The 17,902-nt window shown below is 35.2% G+C and overlaps 2 protein-coding genes and 1 non-coding gene across 3 annotated transcripts; all 3 read left to right on the forward strand.

Moving 5' to 3' along the window:
* The first annotated feature begins 598 nt into the window (after positions 1–598).
* On the forward strand, positions 599–6,669 carry LOC146160298 (alpha/beta hydrolase domain-containing protein 17B-like). Its single transcript, XM_083383984.1, has 5 exons — positions 599–879; positions 1,640–1,914; positions 2,331–2,510; positions 4,009–4,142; positions 4,764–6,669. The coding sequence occupies exons 1-5, from the start codon at positions 679–681 to the stop codon at positions 4,844–4,846; spliced, it is 873 nt and encodes a 290-aa protein (XP_083240110.1). The 5' UTR covers positions 599–678; the 3' UTR covers positions 4,847–6,669.
* A 6,311-nt stretch (positions 6,670–12,980) lies between these two features.
* On the forward strand, positions 12,981–17,225 carry LOC146160299 (neurochondrin-like). Its single transcript, XM_083384346.1, has 2 exons — positions 12,981–14,694; positions 15,239–17,225. Exons 1-2 carry the CDS (start codon positions 12,992–12,994, stop codon positions 15,447–15,449), a joined length of 1,914 nt encoding a protein of 637 aa, XP_083240472.1. The 5' UTR covers positions 12,981–12,991; the 3' UTR covers positions 15,450–17,225.
* A 167-nt stretch (positions 17,226–17,392) lies between these two features.
* Positions 17,393–17,467, forward strand: Trnaa-ggc (transfer RNA alanine (anticodon GGC)). Its single transcript has one exon. It is a non-coding gene; the product is annotated as a tRNA-Ala (tRNA).
* The last annotated feature ends 435 nt before the right edge of the window (positions 17,468–17,902 follow it).

Consider the following 17,902-nt stretch of genomic DNA (forward strand, 5'->3'; position numbering starts at 1 on the left):
TCAAGATGCTGTCGATTTACTCGACCTTTTTGGCTTTGCAATTATTTATTAAGTAGAGATATTAATTTTGACATTTACCTTTAATTAGCATTTGGCAACAATTGTGAAGTGAAACATTTTGTCTTAGATACAAAATCTAAACAAGAATATATGCATTTTTTCCTGTAATGTCATATAACAAGTGTCTTTTGTTCTACTGGTTGACTGTTTAATATGTTTGACTAAGTTTTTAATGTGGCTCACAATATTTTAATTTTCAAATATTATTTCATTATTTGTTCTCTAGGTATATATATAAATAATTGGGACACCTTTTTTCCAAATTTTTTTAACTTAAGCATGATATGATTGTCCCAATTTAGATACCTTTTTTAGCCCAGTAGGCCACTGCTTCATGATTTGCATATAAAAACTCCCAATATTTCAGGTTGAATTACACACTTTTTAAATAAATTAGATTTAACTAGTCATATTTCCGCTGCAAACAAACACAAAACCTATACAAAACGTCAATTAACCAATAAAGTAATGGTATAACATAAATGTAATAAAGCGTATATTAACTCCTAAAAAACCTTCTATTTACATCTCCAGCTTTAGTTTTGTTTTTGTATAATATTTTGTTTCCAATGTTGTTAATGCTGATGTTCTGAAGAAAGTACGGTTAATAGGGGTGGAATGAGCAATTTAACATTCCGCGACATTTGTCGCTTGTTTTGTTGCCCTCCCTGCCCAGGACATATTGCAGCAAAACTTGCGTTTATACCTCCTGATCCAACCTACACCATCATACCTGATGAAACAGGAAACAAATATGTTTTGCATTTGACTGAGCATGCAGAATGGCAGTATTCTGATAGAGATCAACAAAATTTGGAAGTATGTTTAAAGTTTTTTTGTCATATAATAATTTTGTCTGTTCTTTAAATTAGTTTTTAGCATATTTCTACCGTGTTTAAGTTTGTACTGTTAGAAAAAGATTGACATGATTATTAACTTTTTGCCTTTTGTAATGTCATTTTGTAATTTACAACTTTGAAGCCGAAACATAAAGCCCAAACAAAGACAAAAAAAAATATATAGAAAAAGTTTGTCTGTGATCTGTCTGTTAGCGAAAAAAGAAATAAGAGACAACTTTATTTTGTTTAATTTAATTGCGAATTAAAATACCTTTAAAATTATTTTATTGTAAAAGCTTGTTTGCAATTTGCAAAATTTAACTTTTAGAAAATGGCAGGGGCCTAAAATTTTGCGCATTATCCAAACATCATTGAACAAAGCGTAAAAAGCTATCAAATGTAGAAGTGCCAAATTGGCTATGTGGAACTTTAGACCTTTTTCCGGTCTTCATTTTCATTTGGTTTTTAACGTAAAGGTCCGTAGCAGACCTTACATACCACTGCTTGTTATTTGAAGACCATTCAGACACTGCCTCTGCCTTTTTTGATGTCGTAAGAATTATGGGAATTCACCTAACTGTATTCTTATATAGTTTGAAAAAACTTTGGACACTTTTTAGTACACAACTAAGCTAAAATAAAACTACTATGGGCTCTTTGTTGTTCGTATATATAAAAATATACTTTTTTATGTAGTTATGTGTTTGTACAACCCAAACAAATATTTTGTTTGTTTTCAGGTATTTTTAATTAACACTGCAAGAGGAAACAGGGTGGCTTGTATGCATGTAAAAAGCACTGCTAACCATCAAAACAGCAAGTACACACTTCTGTTTTCACATGGGAATGCAGTTGACCTTGGCCAAATGAGCTCTTTCTATGTTGGGCTAGCTGCACGCCTTGGTGTCAATATATTCTCCTATGATTATTCTGGATATGGAGCGAGTGGTGGAAAGCCAACTGAAAAAAACATTTATGCTGACATAGAGGGAGCCTTTCAAGCTCTTAGACAAAGGTATACTATCTACATAACAAAAAAATCTAGTATAAAATCATGAGCTTTTTGACTGCAATCAGTTAAATAAAAAATAGTGTGGTTGGAATGTAAAACAATAAAACAATAAAGTGCAATCCTTGTTTTAAATTATTTACATTAGGGTCATCCCGTGCTAGCTATGTTCGCCTTTGTCACACGTCGGTCTTTGTATTATCATAATATATATATATATATATACTTTGACATACTAGTTAGTTTTGATGTTAGATTTAGGCTGTAAAATGAACAAAATTTATTAAAATGTAATTCACATCCAATTGCTTCCAACTTAATCAGCTCATGAACAGAGGTACAATAAATCTTAGAACATTGGGGGAAACAGAGGGTCAAAAAATATATTATATTTTATGTTTTTAAAATTTATTACATTTTAGGTATGGAGTAAGTCCAGAAAACATTGTTCTGTATGGTCAAAGTATTGGTACAGTGCCAACAATTGACCTTGCAAAGAAGTATGAGTGTGGGGCAGTTATACTTCACTCCCCCCTTTTATCTGGGATGAGAGTAGCTTTTCCAAACACTAAACGAACTTGGTTTTTTGATGTTTTTCCAAGGTAAATACTTTTATATACATTTGTAACATCATAAGTAAAGATAGACCGATATATAGATTTACCGATAATATCGGCAGATATTTGGCTTCTACCGATATATAGGTATCGGTAAATTTGGGCCGATATTTTGGTACGAAAATATGACCTAATTTTTCCTGTACAGCACAAAACTTACCCATTTTTGGATGAAAATAATTTGGGTTTTAGCATCATGCCAAGGTAATATACAAAATAAAAGTTTTATGATTTTTAATAATTAAGGTATTATAAATTAAAACGTTATTTGGATTTTATTTTCAATTAGATCAAGTTTTGAAGATTTCCCAGGTATGTAAAAAAATTCGGTATCGGGTATCGGTCCAAAAAATAATACTGGCCGATCTCTAATCCTAAGCTATTTTCTGTTTTTTGTAATAACAAACTTTTACAGATTAAGGGTTATATCAGCAGATCCCAAACAGGGAGGTGTGGGTTACCATGATAACTTTGCAAGGGGTAACAGCAAAAAGTAAAAGCAAAAGTTGTTGAATTTTAACACTTGTCCTCTCTTGTATATAAAATGTTGTGTTTTTGTCTATTGCAATGTTTTTTAACCTTTATTCAACATGGGGGGACACTTTTGTAACTATAAAACTGGTCGAACTCTAAAATAAATCCAATGAAGACAAAGTTACATTCAGTATATGTACTCTTATTATAACAAGCAATTACAAAGTTCACTCTTTTTTACCTATTTAAGTGTGGTATTTGTGTTTGTTTTGAGGAGCATAACTTTGGTATTCAAGCAGAAATTGACAAACGACCAACACACCCAGTCACCCACACACACCTACTACTGTATTAGTTATTTTACCCATGATTCTGTAAACAACAAATATGTATATATTTTTTTTCTTCTCATTAAGTAATATAACCTTACAACTATGCCATTGTCACAATCATAAGTTTATTCAGATAAAATCAGATGCACTCCTTAGTTCCATTATGCAAAGCAAATAAGTTTTTGCAGAACAGCAGATTGTGCTTTGCATATTTTGGTAAGAATGTGCATGCCCCTGAGGAGTATATATTTCAGGAGGCTGAAAAAGTCATTGATCTTTCTTTAGGCCTCACTGTGAAAAACATACACAACCCTAACGTACTCTTTAATTTGGGGTTAAGGCTTGATCTGTTTGTCATGTGTAGCTGTAAAACTCCATGTGTTCTTGTGCCATTTGCAACATCATACTTTTTCTGCAGTATCATTATTAGGTAAAGTCGGAGTAACTAAATAAGATTGACATTGAACGTGAGATGCATGTTGCAATATCAAACATTGCACAGCAGTTTAATAAAATGTGCACAGAACAAGAAGGCTCAATGCTAATATTAAATGCTTTCAGTATTTAGCATTTTGGACAAACATGACCATTTTTATTGTAACTTGAAATTTGTTTCAATTTAAAGTGTTTGTCTGTTACCGAAAGGCTTCTGACCATTTTTTTTTTTTTGTGTGCAGCATTGAAAAAATTCCAAAAGTTACCTCACCTGTGTTGGTTATACATGGAACAGAAGATGAAGTAATTGACTTTTCCCACGGTCTTGCAATTTATGAGCATTGTCCAAGAGCTGTTGAACCCTTGTGGATTGAAGGTAAAATTACAGTCCTTAAGAAAAATATGCGCTAAAATATACTTTTTGTTCGCATTCCTTCTAAATTCGGACGCAATAGGGTCCCCCATGCAATAGTCCAACAGGACAAAAAACAGTTCTATTAGACATTTAGTATAGTTGCATAATGTTAAACTAATTTATAAACTATTTATCTCATTACTATACCTGACAGAAAAGCTATTTCAGAGAACTGAATATTGCCTGCGTGTAAAATTTTATTTTTTTTAGTGTTTCATAAAGATAATTTATTTTCACTTGTTAACACATTTTACAGTTTAAAAATAAAAACAATTCATTTTTGAAAATTTTTACCAACAAATGAACCACGCTCTTGGTGTAATGTTTGTTATATATTTTATTGACACAGTTTTAACAATGATATAAAAAAAATCGTTTTTAAAATGATGTGTTGGATTTACCTGTGGTACCTCAAAATATTATGTCACTAACACAAAAAAATTTTATGATATTTATAGCAAGATGTATTTTTTTTAAATATATTACAAAATTCCAAGTCCACATGTTATTTTTCAAACCTTTGCAAAAAAATATAAGCATTGATATTTGTACAAATTTGTAATGATGTTTAAAATTTTTCAGGTGCTGGACACAATGACATTGAGCTCTATGGACAATATGTTGAACGCCTCAGACTTTTCATCCATACTGAATTGCCAAATTAAAATCCGTGAAATTCATATACATTACCATCACATTATAGTTTAGATTTATTACGAACTGAAGTGTGTCTTCTAAACAAATTATCAATATAATTTTTCTAAATCATTTTTGGTACAGCAATCAAATTCATTTAGTTTCCAAAACTATATTTTTTATTATTGGAGAGTTTGATCTTAAATAGAATGGCATGATTGGAGAGTTTGATCTTAAATAGAATGGACCAGATTTTATTCTGTTATTTTTGCTATTTATTTGTTTAAATATTAATGCCAGATTGGTGTAATTTAAAATCAGTTTAAACTTAAGTAGTATGTCTTTCCATTAATATAAAGCATTAATGTTTTGTACATTAAAACAATTCCTTCACAATTAATTCTTCTTTTTCGTACTAGTCATTATTTTTACTTCAACTGGCCAAGAAGGCAGGTGAAATATAAAGTTTTATGTGTTACCATGGTGCAGTGGTGCACCCTGCAACCATTACTGTTGGTAATACACTAAACTTTTTGTTATTCTATACCCAATGTCCAAAAATAGCTATTTATTTATAGCATGCTTAAATATTGTATCTAACTAAATAACAAATAGCTTATTAGTTATTTGTAGAAAAACAAGGCGATGGTTTACCATGCCACAATTAGCCGCTACTTTTCTGCTGAAGTTTTATTTCTTATCAAATAATCATCACATTTCATGATAAACTTATACCAACATTTCAAATATATATTTGTTGCCCGTGTTTTGTACACTTCTTATTAAGGGCTTTTTTGCAATGTTGACCAGTTGATTATACTTTCTTTCTTTCCCAATAATTTCACTGCTTGTTAAAATTTGAATTATGGCCTGCATATTAGCAAAATAAATTTTTTAGAAGAAAAAATAAATATAGACTTTAATAACATTAAGTCACTTTACAAATAAGTGTCGCCAGTTCTTTCACCACCAAGTCCGCTATGCTATGTTGAATAAAAAAACGTTAAATGTTTTTATCAATTTAAGTTATACCATTTGATTTAATTAGTTATATAACAGCATTTTGGTTTGAAGCAACAAATTTTGTATTTGACTCAACCAGTGTGTAAGGTCATACATTTTCATAACAATCTCTTTTTAGGTAATTGTTTTTTTAGTCACCCATCGCCAAAAATCTTATCCATTTAGGATAGTAATTGAAATCTTAACCCATTATGATAGTAATTCAGAGTTGCTTAGATTTTAGTCTTCTACGTTTGCTTGTTTGTTTTGGTTTGGATTATATTTCCTAAAACCATGGTACAGTAAGTTGATCTACGTTTATTTATATCGCAGCGTAAAATTCGCACCTGGCTTTAGACTTCTCTCGATAAACTGATGTAATCCTTAAAAAAAATATATTTTTTTTTAATATAAAATATATTTTTTGAATATTTTTGCAATGCCTCCTCTGATTGCTGTTGATTTGTGATTGTGCACTTGTATCTGTAAACTTTCGGTTGTGGTACACAGTGGTGTATTGCTAAACGAAAACATATTTAAACAAATTCAATGGAACGAAATGTTACAAAAAAAATCACGGCACTGGTATTTTCTTTGGTGTACTTCTGTGTTTGCGAATAAAGGATTATATTGTGTAATTTTCGTAAGTCATTGATTACGGAACGTTATATGAGCGGTCTTCCCACTCCAATTCACCTTTTCGTGTAAAACTGTCTTGGCAACGGAAGAACAGTTTGTTTGTCAAACCTTACGCACGTCACACGTAGTTACTTCTTTTCATGGTGCAATTACCTTGTTCATTTTGATGTGTTTTTCTTCGGCACATAATAAAATGTTACAAGGTTTGTAATATATTTACACATTTATTTCTGTATATGATAGACTTGCTCTTTTTCATTGCAAAGTTTTGATCTCGACTATAAATTTTAATTTAAAGTTGCGTGTTTAAAAACGATTTTTTAATGATTAAAACGACCAGGAGGATAGAATTTTCGCCCAGCGTTTTAAAAATAACGCATCATATTTGATTTGGGTATATCAGTTATTCTGTACGAATTGGTTCTAGTTGACGCGACCGTATTTAAAACACACAATCCCTAACTAAACAAAATTTTTCTTTTGGGGCAAAAACAAGACCCGGAACTTTATACCGTGTCTGTATCTTCAAGAAACTTGCAGTTTTCAGTCGGCCTACAAGCAACTTGAAGTGGGGTCTGATCATGGAAAGCCCAAAACAAATTTTCATCAACACAGAACTTTTAATTTAGATTTTTGGAAGATACTTATTTTTTGGAAGATACTTGTTGAACAATGCATGAATAAATCTACACTGATCAAACCATACAATTAATATTTCTTGTTATTTTATTCATATCAGTAGACCATTGTGTCCGAAGTTTTTTGTTATTTTTTTATTATACTGTTGCGGTCATTGTCTTAGTAAGAGTTTGGGATATATTTTTGTAAGGAGTGTTAGATTTATTAAGCTTCCATTGATAAAATGTTGAATATGGCAAGAAGGTATACAATAGCTTCTTCCAATGAATTTACGAATTCGAAGTCTTCTTTTGTTGGACTGTTGTCTAATTGGTAGTCTTCTTGGGATAGATGGCAAAGACATTGCGCATCCATCCCTTGGTGCTCACATTTCCTAAGATCTACTCCCGAGAAGCCCGTGGCATCTACACTTGGCTCATCACGTGATTTCTTCTCGGGAGTAGCCTCATCTTGACTGCTTGGACAAGACCTTTTACTGGCTTGGCTGCAGTGTGTTGATTCTTCGTCTGAATCTTCTTCTTGTAGTAGATGTGCGGCGTTTCTGACGTATTCCGCAATTGGTATGAGGGCTGGGGTTACTCCCATTCTTTGGTTTTCTAATTTGGTTACGATGTCCGTTGTTAGTTCCATGAGTACTTCGTCTGTTAGGTCACTTGTAATTCTTTTTTGTGTTCCTAGTTCCGGTGTTTTGCTATCTTTGGTCCACTCAGCTGTGACGAATCGGCGTTGCATTGGTGCTTTGTCTTCTAGTCCTGCGATCTTTGTTATAGGATTGGTGGCATTGGTTGTAATAAAGGCGCAGGTTGCCTCGTTGTCCTGCCGGTCGCCGTGTGTCTTCGCGCTCCACGCGTTGTGGTGCATAAATTTTATGGCGGCCAACAGGGCATCATTATTGAAGAAGGCAGATCCCGCGTCGTCGATCTTGAGGACTTTATGGCGGAATCTTAATGCCATCTGTCCTACCCCTTGACTGTCATTAGTCATGATGGATGCATCTTCTGTTGGGAAAAAGAATTTCCCCAACAGAGTTTTGCCTTTGCCGGCCTCTCCATGTAGCATGATGTGGGGCGAATACTGGATCCCCCCCGCCTCGCTTCTTGCCTCTAGTCCTGCTTGAATCATTACCAGTAGAAGTTCGTCTGTTGATAACGCTTCTTTGTTGAACTCTATGTTTTTGGCTTGTTGAATGATATCAGTTATTGCCTTCTTTGCTTCTGCTACAGTCCATTTTGCTAATTCATGCTTTGTCATCTTCTTTAAAGCTTTCTTTAGCTTGTTCTTGCTCTTGCCAAATTTGACTTGTTGGTACGCCCTCTTCGCCAGAAGTTCTGGAAATGAAAAGTCTTCGGCGAAGAGGCGCTCTTTGTAGACGTTCATACTTGGTTTTGTGTCGAATTCTTTCGCCACGTCTTCGGCGATCTTTTGCCATTGCCCCTTTGCTGCCGCGTTGCCCTTCTTCATCATCTCGCGGGCTTCTGTTGGTATATGTCGGTCTCGACGGCCCCCTTGTAGATGTAGCTCACCCACGCCGCCTGGTCTTTGACCGCTGCCACATAGGTTGTAGAAAAACCTAGTTTGGCTAGTTCTTCTGTCACACTCTTCTTCCGCCACGCGGCTGATTGGCGTCCCTCCCCCGGACTCTTCATGGTGAACAACCCATGACGGTGTGGGCAGTTTGAGTTGCCCTTTCCGTCGGCCCGATATAGTTGGTGTACCGGTCTGTTTGGGTAATCCCCGCTTTTCCATTGACCGTTGTGAAGGCCTATTTGCGGCCTCTGAAATTCATGCCCGTCTCTTCCACTCCGTTCATATTCATTTTGATATAATTTAATCAAGTCGTCGACTGACCTATTTGTTCTACAGGTTTTCTGAAACACAGTATCAAGCGGGTTAGGTTTGGTATAATTAGCTGCTATATTTCTGATAACTACAATACTCGGGTACATTTTCTCATAATGAATATTTATTAGTTTCAACGAACATATATACACACAAATTGACACTGGTACTGACACTTTATTTAGTACCACAGCGGTACTAGTACGGGTCTCCAAAGATAATGTCCAGTTCCATTGTATAGGGGATACATATGAAGTTGCCGTTTTGTCTGAGTATCTGAGTATCCCGATGTCGTTGGTAAGTACGTCGCTGCTCTTAGGTTCTTCTTGATCGACTGGTCGTATACATGCATTTGAGTGACGAGTGCTCTGCATGCTGGCGGTTGTGCTGTTGCTACCTCCCACCACGGTGTTTCGAAGTAGTGCGTCACTGTTTTGTTTGTTGAGTGTGTTGCGTCGCTGCATATGGTGTGTGTATCCGCCTGCAGGAATTCTAGTGGTATTGTTGTGACGCTCTCTCCCAGTTGGTATCGTTGACAGTTGTTGTATTCCTCCACTGGAAATTCTGAGAATTGTCCCGAGTTGTTTTGGAATCCGTAGTCGAACTCTAGGCTTTTGTGGAATCCATGGCGTTGTGTTGCCACGTCCGTCAGTATGATTGGCATATTTCGTGCGTTGTCGTCGTGATCGTTCAATGCTGTTGCTGGCCATAAGTTTAACTTCCAGTTTGAGAACTTCATCATGGTGAACTTTGGTGCTAGCGATTTTACTCCTGCCATGTTTATTGCGTCTGAGTAGCCATTTAGGCCGTATACTCTCCATCTTCTTCCGATGTTGTTTCCTTTGTCTACCTTCGCGTTCATTTGTCGACTGATTACAGCACTATGGACTATCATCGTCGCTGCCGCACCAGGCAACATAAGTGTTTCTGTAGTGTTTCCATCCACCCATGTTTTCCACGCCTTGAATGTTCCCCTTGCGTCTGATGCCCACTTTTGATAGAACCACCATGTTCCCTTTGCCATTGCCTTGAATTTGACTGTTTGTGGCACTGGGTGCATCCTTGGTACTGGTACTGTTGGTCCTCCTCTCGCCCCAGCCCCAGATCCTCCTGTAGTAGCCGACGACAGTCTTGCGCGCTTCGCCGATTGTTCCCCTTCGTATTCAGACTGGCTATCGATGGATAGATCCTCCATGGCCTCATTCATAGGGCTGTTTCCTGGTATGCTGGCGGGGGTTGCAGCTGTAGTAGTTGTAGTTCTTGTGCTGTTATATCGCTGAATCTGTGGCCAGTTCTTGTCCTTCTTTGCCTTTTTTGCAGGGGGCATGTGAGGTAGTAGTGCTTGTTTAGCTTTAAATACCCCACGTACGATATGCCCACTAATGCCAGGAATATTAGCGCTATTTCGCAATAGATCACTGTCCGCAGTATTAAATTTCCAGTATGCTTGCTGACCCAATCTTTCGTACTCTTTGTCGTGTTGTTTGCAGGCCTCATCCAATGCTCCAGTAGTCTCTTCTCCTATTTCGTTCAATGGTCCGCAATGTGGATGCCCTGGTATCGTTATTCCACCTGTTGCTAGTTTCTTCGTTGACCTCAACTTCATACTGACTCCTAACTTACCTTATTTGCATATTATATTGCCTTTCTACTCGGTACTGGTACTGGTACTATATTTAGTGTCCTCCTGGTACTGACACTGCCTCTACAACTGAATGTACTATCTCAATCTCATAGTGTCAGTACCAGTACCAAACTCATTTGCATACTAGTTTAGCAGTTCGTTTAACCCATTTAACGAACTCGGTTCTGCCATAGTTAAGCTGTGACGTCACAGTGAGCCTTCACCCGATCCGTTAGAAATCAGTGCATTTCTAAGCAAAAAGGTCTACGACAATCAGGGCATCCAATGGCAGAAAAGTCTAGACTTTTAGACCTTGAGGTCCTGGCAATGCACTGATTTGGACCTTTAGGTATACTCCCGGCGTAGATAAATTAAAAATATTCATTAAAAGTTCAGAAAAGATAACAAAAAGTATGAGATAGGATTAATAACACTTGACCCACCTAAACCCTAACGCTAACCCGAATGCTAACCCAAATAATGTGCGTTATTTTAATAATTCTTCCAATTCTGGGGAAAAAAGCCCAAACTCGCGTTATAATTATTAAATTATCGCACATTATTTGGGTTAGGGCGCTGGTTAGCGTTTGGGTTTGGTTGGGTCAAGTATTGTTAAACTTAATCTTCTTATGCACATTTGTTAATGCAAATTAGTGCATTCGTCAGAAATCAGTGCAGTTCTACGACAATCAGTGCATTCAAAGGATCAAAAAGTCCGACTTTTAGACTTTGAGGTCTTGGACAATGCACTAATTTGAAAAAAAAAAAAAAAAAAAAAAAAAAAAAAAAAAAAACATTTTGTGATGAGAGCTTTATCTTACTTTCGTTTTCTATTAGATTTTGTTTTAAGCAGGGAGTCGAACCGGAACTTTATGAACTGGTTTTGGGTCAATTTTTTCCGAACCTGAACCGGTTTTTATAAGATTTTAAGGAGCCGAACCGGAACTGAATCGAATAATTTAAATGTACCTTAACTGAACCCGAACCTGTAAACAAAAGCGGTTCGCTCCAGCATGACGTCACAACTTCTATTTTACCGACTCAAGTTACGCAATGTTCGAAATTTTATGAAAAAAATATGAATATTGAATAAAAAAATCGTTCATTTTTTATTTTTTAGATATTTCAATATTGAGTTGCTGTTTTTTTAATAAGTCACGTAACTTAGATTAAATGACTTACTATTCAAAGATAATTCTCTACATTTATCGACCCACATTTTGAGATTTAACGCAAATTATATTGTATCTGAACCGGAACTTTATGAACCGGTTTTGAAATAACGATGTTCAAACCGGAGCTGAACCGGAACTTTTAAATTACTCCGAACCGAAACCGGATTCCAAAAAAATCCTTGAACCCGAACCGAACCTGAACCGGAAAAGTCAAACGGTTCGACTCCCTGGTTTTAAGTCTTAATCAGAAATAGTTTTTCAGCTTTGAATGCTAAAACGTGTGCGATTATGTGTTTTACAGTAGGGGATTCCCACAGTTAAGTGTTTTTTTTACTAACTTGGAGTGAAGTGCGCTTAAGCACAGAATCATTTTTTTGGTTTAATTTTCTCAGAAGTCGTTTGTAATAGAAAAAGGCCATAAAATCTTACATCTTCAAAACCCTAGCGGCTAGTCTAGTCTAATATAAAAATACAAAAGTAGTGCATAAGATCAATGGTTCTCAACCGCCGGTCCGCCAAACGTATTACAATTTTAGGCGCTCTTTCACTATTGTACGTAAAAATTAATAAAAAAAAATTTTCTTCAAATGCCGCTTACCACAACGCATATTGTTTGGGTTAGGGTGCGGGTTAGCGTTTGGTTGAGGGTGGGTGAAGTTATTATTAATAATAAACATAATATTACTTGACCCACCCTCACCCAAACGCTAACCCGCACCCTAACCCAAACAATATGCGTTATGGTATGCGGTATTATTATTATTTTTTTTTGCATAACTTTTCACGTACAATAGTGAAAGAGCGCCCAATTTTATAGCTCAATTGCAAAATGCAAGATGTTGATTGCTTGTCCACCAAATTAAGAACTTCGCCAGTTCCCTAATTTGCAGCATTGAGTTGAGACGTAACATAGAGTTAGGCTACAACTCGTTTAAGTCTTAAACTTTAAGACCAGTTGAATGTGAAAACTTTCGTATACCACGTATGATATCAAAATGACAGCAGAAAATTGCTAATTGAATTGAAGTTTCCATTACTTGCTTTTAGGTTGCATAAAGCTAAAAAAGGTTGAGAACCAATGCAATAGATGGTGATTAGGAGAGTAGGAACTACTTGAGCTTCTCAAATAACCTAATTCAATGGTGATTTAGGTTGTGTTTCAAGAGTCAATGTTTTATGTGCACACAATACAGTTTATTTATAGTGAACAATTAGATTATGAAACTATATATACTTGTTTGTTTTCAGACTTGAGTATGGCGGAATTGGGCCATGTGGCACTTAACTCTGTACTTCAATTAATTCACAAAGCGGAAAATGACAGTGAAAAATGTGCAGCTTTACTTGTGGTAGCCAAACTGCTCAAAGCAGAAACTTGTTCAGAACAACAAAGGTCCGAACTATATAAAGCCATTGGATTTTCATTTCCACTTCGCCTTATTTCTTTGCAAGAAGGCAGTGATGAAAATGCTGCCATGTTGATAAACCTTGGGGTTTCAATATTTTCCGCTTTTGCAACTGATAAAGAGCTTTCAGAAAGTCCTGAAATTATAGAAGTAGTTCCTTATTTGTTAAATATTTTTGAAAAACTTTCCTTTAAGCAGAGTGAAAGCCAAACCTTATACGAATGTCTACAAATATTGAATTCTGTAACTGGTAATGAGCAAGGCTGTTCTAGAATTTTAAACAACTTTGGTGTTAAAATCCTTTGCAATTACTATGCTAACACTAACAACAATGATGCAAGAAGCTTAGCATATGTAATACTACTAAGATTGTTTTGTCACAATCCAACTGAGCTTTGGAATGAAAAAAATAAGGTCTACGTACTACTTGTTCTTAAAAGGATTACAGATGATATTGTAAATGACAAGAGCAGAACAAAATTCTATTTGGTATCATGTCTTACAGATCTGCTCAGTACTTTACCACAACAAAGTAGTGATCTATATTTTGAATATCCTTGGCGTTATAGTATTTTAAAAAGCATATTTGAAGTATTGACAAGTCGAATCACATCTAGGGAAAGAGAGCCAACCTTGCTTCTTTGTGAAATTTTATTCAGACATTTTGGTTTAAAGTGGATGGTTATAAATGGCCAAATAACAAAACAACATTTAATATTGCCACGCCTTGCCTCAATTGAAATTTCTATTATCATTCAGGAGTATTTTGACAAAGAGCAGTTACCTGATATTTCATCTATACATAAACTGAACATACTAATTGCTTGTTTTGGAATTCTGGAAAGTGTTTGTTCAGACATTGCCCAGTTTGATCAAACTGAAAATGGGCCTTCATTTTATACTTTTAACGATATAAAATGTCTTGATCCTGCCTTAAGTGACACTGCTGAAAGTGTATTTAAGTTACTGAAACAAATCAAGGAAACCTTGGGATATGAAGAACTTACGTTGGCATCCTTAAGATTTTTGGGTGCTTGGTTGAATGTTCAGAAATTTGCTGCATCAAAGATTGGTATTACCATGGTGAAATCATTTCTAGAGGCCTTTTCCAAAAGTTTAAAATCATCTGGGAAACTATCAGTAAGCATATGCATTCCTGCAATAATGAATTTCATTGAAATTCCTGAAGCATATGATCTTATCATTACAAGCCAAATTGTAGAGGAGTTGTGTGAATATGTTACTAAAAATAACTCTGATTTAAGTAATACACTTCTCATATCACAGTGTATTTTATCCTTTGTAATCATATCAAAAGACTGCGGTCATTTATCCAAGTTCATGACTTTACTTTCACAAACAACTTTGCAAAAACATTTAGACGAAGAAATTACTGTAAAAATCACCCTTAGTATAATAATTCTCATTCTTTGGAATAAATTGAACATGACAATAAAACAATATGACAGTTTTACGGATTTTTATAAATCAACGATATCATTGTTATGTGACCTTCATGTTCTTTCAAATGCTGAGATCAAACTTGCAGATAGGTAAGTCTTGTAGTAAAATAGCTGAAAGGTTAAAAAATGTTAAAATAAGCAAGTTACTCTGTGATGTCTAGGTTACACACCAAAATTATATTTAGGGGACCTATATTCAAAAAAATGCAGCTAAAATTCAATCTAATCACTCAAAGTGCAAAAAATGCATTTATTTTGTTGATATTGGCAAAACTTTTAATTTAAGAGATGTGTGACTCCTTAGGTACATGAAAGAGATTTGCATATTTATCGAAATAACAGTATTTATAGTCCAATTTAACAGGAGCCCCTGTATACGCCTTTGGCTGGATAATTATACAAAATCTTAGTTAAATGGATGGAATTTTTGTTTTTTTGTATTCACATAGTAAAAGTTGACAAAAAATATAGTTTAGTGGACATGGTAAACCTGGACAATTGTAATAAAACACTTAAAAGTTTGCAAGGGCGTAGCAAGCTTGTGTTTTTGTGACATGTCAACATTTACTGCCTTTTGGACTATATAGTTAATTGTTCCATGTGTTAATTTAATACTTTTATTATTTTTTTACAGATACATTCATGAGAATCATGCAGTGGAGCAGTTGTTTCCAATATTCTTGGGAGAACTTTCAAAGGCAATTGCAAATGATAGAACCTTGATTAACTTTACCAAAAAGAGCAAACTGTATAGTAAAGTTGAAATGCTAGTAAAACACAGTTCATCTTCTGCCAATTGCTTTCAAGCATATGATTCCATGTGGCTAACCCTTTCAAAAATATAGTTGATAATGTTATTCAATTTCTTGTATTGGCATTCCACTGTGTTTTACCAATACTGTAGAAGCCATCTTAGACTAAGGTGAAACCTATCAGAAACATCATTACATCATACATTGTCATATTATGAAACACTGTAAAACTAATCTTGATATAAGTGCATAACTTAAACAGTTATCAGGAGTTTTCGTTAATTTAATGGATTTAGTTTGTGGTATTGTTGTGCGCTGCACATATGGATTCAATCAGAGGGTAACTTTCTGACCTAAGGTGTAAAATCAATGGTAAATTGATGGCAGATTGCTTGCGTTGTTCATTCTATTGACCACATATTACAAAGTTTCCCCTTAAAGATTCATAGTGACCCACTTGTTTTTATAGAAATATTTCAGAAAACAATAAATGTTTTACCAAGTCTTTGCAATGAGGCACTACTCTCTTTACTAGGGCTTCTCAAGCTGGTGGTGGTGTTATTGTTTTTTATGTCGAGAGTGGGCCGACACTAATTTCTTACGAATGATTGTAAACATCAGTACAATTTTGAAATGACCAAAGTACTAGTCAGTCAATTATAAAATAATTCAATTCCAAGAGGTCTTTCCGAATAAATAACCAGTAAAGTCCAAGTCATCGGATAAACTTGTCTGATTATGAACAATAACTCTAGTAAACTATAACATACACGCAACGTATAGCAATTAAGTTATTTTTTTACGTGCAAAATGAAGATAAACTACCAAATTTAAAAAATGCTTATGGAAAAAACTTTATTTATTTTTATTTCCTACCCTTTGTGAACCAACATCTACTGTTTCTAAACACAATACACATGCTGTTTGATGACAACACATATAGAGGTCCTTCTGCAATATCGAAAGTTTTTGGTGGTCGACAAACTGTGGGCGGCAGAGCCATTTTTAATGTGCCGCAAGTTAGTTTTCAAAGTTTACTGTTTTCATGTAGTTGTGGGCCGCGTGATAGCCCTACATTCTTTGCACTATATTTACAAAGTTGGTGTGGCTAAGCTTTTTTATATCGTCTCAGCGTGGTTCAGGCTATACTTTTTGTCCAATTTTAACTATATGTTAACGCAAAATTGTTAGCGCTTCGTGCGTTATTATGGCATGGCAGTATTTTTTCTGGCATTAAGGCCTTGTAATATTTCACATTTTCTTGGTGTCAACAGCCCCTGTGTGGACTAAACTCCCTACAAAATGCAGTTTCTAACAAATCATATGTATAGTTATTTTCTATTCAACTTTGTAATATAGCTATTGTACGGTATCATGACTAACATTTATCCGATTTGTAAAACAAGATTAACGTAGTCGTAATGTATTCCTTTTATGTGTTTCGCGGCAGCTTTTTACGTGATTTGCGGGCGCCGCCATTCAGCTGTCGAAACAATATAGTGTTAATCTTTTATTAATTAAATACACGACCAAGAAAACGTTTTGATAACTAAAGCCAAATAGACGCATTTTTGCGTTTCCCAAACTTGTTTTAGTTCCATAATACCACCCGGTTGGTCAAGAACATCACTTTTTTTAAATTACTTGAACTACAACGTTAGGCCTACTTGTCAAGTCAAATATAAGGTCTTTTATGTACTCAGCAAAGGAAATAATCAGCCCAAAAGCGACATTGTATGATTTCTTGCGTCGTGTGACTTGTAACTCTACAGTCCAATTTTTGGTTAAATTATACTATAAATGTCGTTATTACAAGCAATATTAGAATCTATTTATTTGCCTTATGCGTCACGTCTCCATTCAATTAAAATTTTGCCAATATAAAACTAATTGACCACATTTTTTTATATGCGCAATTGAACACGGATTTTGTCTTCATATTTGCGGACGAATTCGTTCGAGAACAAGTGGTTGCTTGTACTAACAGATTGAGCAAGCATTGGCGCAGGGTTGTTTCTCGACTCGTTCCCTTCTGAGCCTGCATAGCTCAGTTGGTAGAGCGACGGTCCCGGCTTGACCGGAGGTCGTGAGTTCGAACCTCACTGCAGGCTAGTTGTTTTTCTAGTCTGCTCTGCTTGCATCATAGATCAACAGATTCGGTGAGTCTGCGATGGCTGTCGGTGTACTAATTATACGTAAGCCGTAGTCGTTGGTCAAAAAGCAGCTTCGAAGGGCTAGATCTCCGTTATTAACACACATATGTGTGAATGTTTCATTGAATAAGACAATATGATTAATGTTATTCCAGTTTCATAATGCTTTACTAAAAGGCCAATTAAAAGACATGCAATAATGCTTAAAGTTGTGTTACACGAGTATAGTAACGAACTACTATACTTTTATCAGGGGTATATTTTGCCCCGCTCAGGGATCTTTTTTTCTCAACACTATGCATCGCATAAAACGCTTATTTCTTTAAATCTTAAAACCTTAGTAGTCTAACTGTTTTGGATTGCAGGCCCTTTTCTACAAAAAGTAAATTCGTC

Source organism: Ascidiella aspersa, chromosome 3 (assembly GCF_963924565.1).
Source record: "Ascidiella aspersa chromosome 3, kaAscAspe10.2, whole genome shotgun sequence".
NCBI classification, from domain to species: Eukaryota; Metazoa; Chordata; class Ascidiacea; order Phlebobranchia; family Ascidiidae; genus Ascidiella; species Ascidiella aspersa.